The sequence below is a fragment of the Eubalaena glacialis genome, chromosome 4 (assembly GCF_028564815.1).
Source record: "Eubalaena glacialis isolate mEubGla1 chromosome 4, mEubGla1.1.hap2.+ XY, whole genome shotgun sequence".
In the NCBI taxonomy this organism is placed as follows: Eukaryota; Metazoa; Chordata; class Mammalia; order Artiodactyla; family Balaenidae; genus Eubalaena; species Eubalaena glacialis.
Window position 1 is genome coordinate 105,380,826 of NC_083719.1, and position 6,000 is coordinate 105,386,825.

General features: G+C 43.3%; 1 protein-coding gene across 1 annotated transcript in view; it reads left to right on the forward strand.

Annotated features, from left to right (window-relative positions):
• The window catches only part of GRAMD2B (GRAM domain containing 2B), a 135,151-nt gene extending 129,834 nt beyond the window's left edge, over positions 1-5,317 (forward strand). The window contains exon 13 of the mRNA XM_061188103.1: positions 4,931-5,317. Coding sequence (XP_061044086.1) covers positions 4,931-5,072 — 142 coding nt within the window. The 3' untranslated portion in view covers positions 5,073-5,317. The remainder of the gene's footprint in view (positions 1-4,930) is intronic.
• Positions 5,318-6,000: the final 683 nt, after the last annotated feature.

The window sequence follows — 6,000 nt, forward strand, 5'->3', positions numbered from 1 at the left end:
GAACATTGTCTTCCTCACGCAGATAGTAACAGGAACTTGTTACAAAGCTCTTTTTTATATAATATGCCTTCAAACCAAAAAATCTGACCAAAAACTTCAAATATCTGGCCAAAAAAATTCATTCCCATATTAGTATTAAAGTTTTACAGATGAGGAATCTAAATTCTGAGACTCTAGATGACTTTCCCAAGGGACTAAATGGCAGGGAAACACACTTGAATCCAGGTGTTCTGATTCAAAATCCCAGCCTATGCCTCTACCATATGCCATGCCTCATGAGTTTATCCTAAATCCAGACTGTAAAGCCTTTTTTAAAATAAATTTATTTATTTATTTATATTTTTGGCTGCGTTGGGTCTTCGTTGCTGAGCGTCGGCTTTTCTCTAGTTGCGGCGAGCGGGGGCTACTCTTCGTTGCGGTGCACGGGCTTGTCATTGCAGTGGCTTCTCGTTGCAGAGCACAGGCTCTTGGCACGCGGGCTTCAGCAGTTGTGGCTCGTGTGCTCTAGAGCGCATGCTCAGTAGTTGTGGTGCACGGGCTTAGTTGCTCTGTGGCATGTGGGATCTTCCCGGACCAGGGATCGAACCTGTGTCCCCTGCATTGGCAGGCGGATTCTTAACCACTGCGCCACGAGGGAAGCCCCAGACTGTAAAGCTTTGAAAAATCTCATAACCACTAGGGGAAAAAAAAAAAAACTAATTCCAAAAGACTCTAAAAATTAAAATTACTGTAGACTTTATGTTATATCATATCTCATTAAGCACCAAATATGTCACAAACCAACAATTATATGGACAAGATTAATACGACCAGTCTTTAAATAACTCAGTTTGCATTTTTTGTTAAATAAGAATTTACATTTTGCGTCAAGTTATTCAAACATCTTCCAGAAACTTTGAAATAAGTTTGATTTTGATCTTGTTGGGACAACTTGCCTTTGCAAAGTGTTGGGCCCAATAACCTTTCAAAATCCATTTAGTGCAATGATCCTATGCTTCTACTGAGACCTGAAGTTTAAGTTCAATTGTATAACCAGTATTTGTGATTATAGTGTTGCCACTAGTAATTTGCATCAGTATTATTAAGTTTAATGCACATAGAAGGCTGCTATTTTAAGGGGGGAGCAAATTCATCACAAAGTTATCTTTCATAAGAACTAATTGATGTCCACATAGTATTTTGAAATTATTATTTTCTGGATTTTAGGGAAATGTAAATCAATTCATGTATTACTGGTATCAAAAATCTCATATGAATCTGATCCTAACACATAAGATTTAAATATCCAGATTCTATTCCAAGCATCCAGGACATTTTGTTTTGAGCTTAAAAATTCTCTGCGTCTCCCAGATAACAATGAAATTGTCATTTGCTCCATTAGTTTCTACTCTTACATAATTCACTCACATTACCTCAGTTATCCAGATTTCAACCCTCCAGAATTCCCAAGCAATAAGACTATCGCAGACCCTGATAGTTCAAAGAAAGCAAGCAGTGGTGATAAAGAGGCAAAAATAAACCAAACAATTAAAAAGAGCAACAGCCCAGGGTGGGGGGAGGGGAAAAGGAGGAGGGATAAATTAGGATTTGGGGATTAAAATGCACACACTACTATATATAAAATAGATAGCCAACAAGGACCTACTATACAGCAGAGGGAACTATGCGCAATATCCAGTAATACCTGATAATGCAAGAGAATGTAAAAAAAGAATATATATATGTATAACTGAATCACTTTGCTGTACACCTGAAACTAACACAACACTGTAAATCAACTACATTTCAATAAAAATTTTTAAAAATATATATAGATCAAAATACAAAAAAAAAAAAAAAAAGAGAGAGAGAGAGAAACAGCCTGAAGAATAATTAGAAACACAAGTTTTGGAGGTTTATCAGAAGAGAAAGAGCATTCTGGTTTTCTGATGACCAGGCCTGGCTCTCTGTATAAAGGCCATAAAGCAGTGGGGAAACAGAAGATGATTAGACAAAAAGAGCAAAGGAAATGAGAAACGGCTGTTGCTGGAGAGCAAACAGTGAGGGTCGGGGAGCCAGGCAGCGTCCACTCAGCAGAAAAGAGAGCACAGGCGCCCCACTGAGAGGGTCCCCCTCTCTGAGTGGATCACCCAGGCTTCTACCAGCCCTGTGGGTGCCAACACCAGAGCAGGGAGGTGCCCTGAACTTGGCACACAGCTTGGAGGCCAACCAGTGCCCCCTTCACTTTGGGAGGAAGGCTGGGAGCCAGACCCGGCCCGGAGAGACCTCAGACCACAATGCAAGTCTGAGCCCAGGGAGGAAACACAGAGAATGTTGGCTGGAACCATCACAAAGGGTGGGTTAGGCAAAGCCATCAAGGAGTCCTTAGTTCAAAGTGGCAAACAAAGGAGCTCCACGTGGCCCAGGATTGGGTCTGCCCCATATCCCTGCCACGCTCAGTAGGCTAGGAGCAGCCGTGGGCACCTGGCCTCAGGGAACCTTGGTGACGGATGTCACAGCACAGTGGCTGGGGCCCTTGGTCAGTGATGCTTTCTGCAGCTGGAGGTTTGCAAAGCACTTCCTAGTGGCCACCATGTCCCCCACCCCATTTGACAGGTAGTGAAACTGAGTCACAGAGAAATTAAGTAACTTCTCAAAGGTCAGGGCTAGTTAGTTAGAGGAGCCAGGGATTTGATGCTCTGGTTCCAGAAGCCATGTTGCTGACCACTATGCTAGGCTGTCTCCTGTCTAAACTCACATTTTCTGCACCTTCAGAAACTGTCCAAAGTTCACAACATTGTCTTTAACAGACAACCGCACATGCTTCACTGGGAAAACAGCATTCAAGGAAAAGAAGTTCTAATAGTTTCAACAGATGTCCAGAAAAGCACAGTTAATATGTTTACAAACGACCAAATTAGGAGATTATTTCCCAAGCCTAGATAGAGCAATCTAAAAACTTACACATCCAGAATGACTCCTGGGCCCATAATATGGGATAATTGAAATTATCACTCTCTTTTTTTTTTTCCATCCCACCCTCTCTCCCCCTTGGCAACCACAAGTCTGTTCTCTGTCTGGTCACTATTCCTTTTTAAGAGCACAAAAACATCAGTAAACTCTACTATTTCATTAGGTTCCTCAAATCTTAGAATATCTGAAATATGTTTTCATTATCTAGGACTGAATGAGACCAAACTCTGAATGAGAAACCAGGTAAATAGTCCTGTATCACTGGATGAGGCTTTTCTTTGAAGGCTTGGAAACATGTCTCGACACCCTAAGTTTACTTCCTAAAAGTAAACATTTCTAGAAAAGGTTTCCTTTTCAGAGAAGGGACTACAGAATTGAAAGCCCTGGCAACAAAAGCTGCACAAGGGCTGCCCGGGGCCTTCCATCTCATCTCGGGCTGAACTGAGTCCGCCTGCCATTTGCTGTCCGGCCCCAGCTCTGGAGGTCAGTGCGGGCACCCTCGGCTCCTGCAGCAGCACAGGGACCCTCATCTAATTCCCTCTGAGGCCGGGATTGCACAGCCAGCACCCAGTGCCCTGGAACCAAAGACGTAAGGAACCAAAGCTGCTCCTCATTTCAGCCTCACACACAGGAGTTCCAGGGGCCCAAACTTCCCATTTCTTTAGAGTCTCCTGGGAGTAAATCCATTAAACTGTTCAAGAATCCATTAGAGTGTTCAAGTGAAAACTCTCTGGATTTTTCTAATGGTGAGTTTCCTGTTATTGGGCGTTGCTTCTAAGTTATCCCAACTAAGTAGAGTCTCCTGCATCTTTGGAAGCCATTCAGTGGAGAAAATCCACGCTCTGGCTTCCATCCATCCATTCAGATTCTGCACCCGAGAGCGCCCATTTGGGAATTACCGCTTCCCGAGATTCTGAATCTTACAAATGGCAGGTTTCTTGTCCTCTTTCTGGGCCTCAGATTGCTTTAATAAAATATATTTCAAGTGTCTTACTCCTTCCACATGGGACAGACAACCAGGAAACTTAGGTTTTACATAAAGAAAATGCACTAAAAGCAAAAACCTCTTTGTATTAATTTGATGTTTTTTTCCTTATGAAAATTCAGGAAAATACCTGCCAAGAATACTGCTCCCAAATCCTCTAAATCTCAACCTGGTCTGAATTTGCAGTGTGCGTGGCCACCCCCCACCTGCCCCAACAAATAAATCCACACCAATCACGGAACGTACTGGGCTCATGAGACTACAGCTGGAAACAGCTGTCCCATCTCAGATCTTAGGTTTCACCAAAAAGTGGATCAAGCGGGGAATTCCAGCTGGGTGGGGATTGTGAGTGGTTTTTCCCCTCAGACTGTGTGTGTGAGAATGTGGAGGTGTCTTTTTCTCACTATCAACCAAGCAAAGCTTTCCAACGCACAGACAAACCTGAAAAGGATTTCTTTTCTCTGACACCTGTGTAAACCCTGGGAAATCACCCACCTATTAAAAAACATCCCTGGCTTATTTTGTTTGTTTGCTTTGTCTTGGGTAAACCTGCCATCAAGTACCACCCAAAATACGCCAATCATTTTTGCTGTACTTGCCTCTCAAAACATTGTCTTTTTCACTTGAGTCTATGAAGTTTGACTAATCAGGACTGGATATTGAGATTCTCAGTGCCGAAACTCTGAAAGCAACTCATGTCCCAGGCTGGCACATGCCATAATCCCTGTGTCCCTTTTGTTGATTATCAACTGACAATAGTGACAATGACAAAAAAGAGCCTAGTGATGCAAAGCAAACAGACTATCTCCCCAAATGCCCCACTGATATACCAGCTGAAGGGCAGAGGGGCATATTAATTTCTCAGAGAAATCAGAGTATCACTCTGACTAAATATCGAGTTATGTGAGATTCTGAAGAAAATAAGAGTAGATGGGTAGATAATGTTATTTTAAGGTGTTACAATTTAACTAATGGTATTAATACTGTGTACAGGACTTCCCTGGTGGTGCAGTGGTTAAGAATCCACCTGCCAGGCTTCCCTTGCGGCGCAGTGGTTAAGAATCCGCCTGCCAATGCAGGGGACACGGGTTTGAGCCCTGGTCCAGGAAGATTCCACATGCCGCGGAGCAACTAAGCCTGTGCGCCACAACTACTGAGCCTGCACTCTAGAGTCCGCGAGCTACAACTGCTGAGCCCGTGTGCCACACTACTGAAGCCCATGCGCCTAGAGCCCATGCTTTGCAACAAGAGAAGCCACCGCAATAAGAAGCCCGTGCACCGCAATGAAGAGTGACCCCCACTCACCGCAACTAGAGAAAGCCCGCGCACAGCAACAAAGACCCAATGCAACCAAATATAAATAATAAATAAATTAAAAAAAAAAAAAAAGAATCCGCCTGCCAATTCAGGGGACATGGGTTCGAGCCCTGGTCCGGGAAGATCCCACACGCACAGCGCAACTAAGCCCGTGCACCACAACTACTGAGCCTGTGAGCCACAACTACTGAAGAGTAGCCCCCGCTCGCCACAACTAGAGAAAGCCAGTGCACAGCAATGAAGACCCAACGTAGCCAAAAATAAAAATTAAAAAAAATATACTGTGTACAAATTCAATTTTATCCTGTGTCTGGGCTTCAAAGAAGGCAGGAGACCGGCCAGTAACAAAAAAGAATCTTTTCCTGTCAGGAAAATGCCCATTTGTGGGTTTTTACTCAGTTCTAGGGGAACTACTTTCATAGATGCATACACAGGAAAGTGTCAGCTTTTCTTTTTCCTAATTTGTTTTATGTTGGTAGGAAAAGCTAGACTAGTTCTCTCTCTTACAAAGGCAGTAAGGGAGCAGGCAACAGGCTAGGGCTACCTAGGTAAGGACACTCGTGCATCAGAAAGACTATGGACCCAAAACACAGGTATAGCTAATTTCAAAGAATAAGTCACAAATGATTATGGGTACAGAATTATTCCATTTTTGCTTTTAAAACTACATATATAATTAATGTCCCATGGGACAGAATTCCAGCTCTCTTCCTAGTCCCTGAAAGTGTGTACCACGGGTCCCAGTC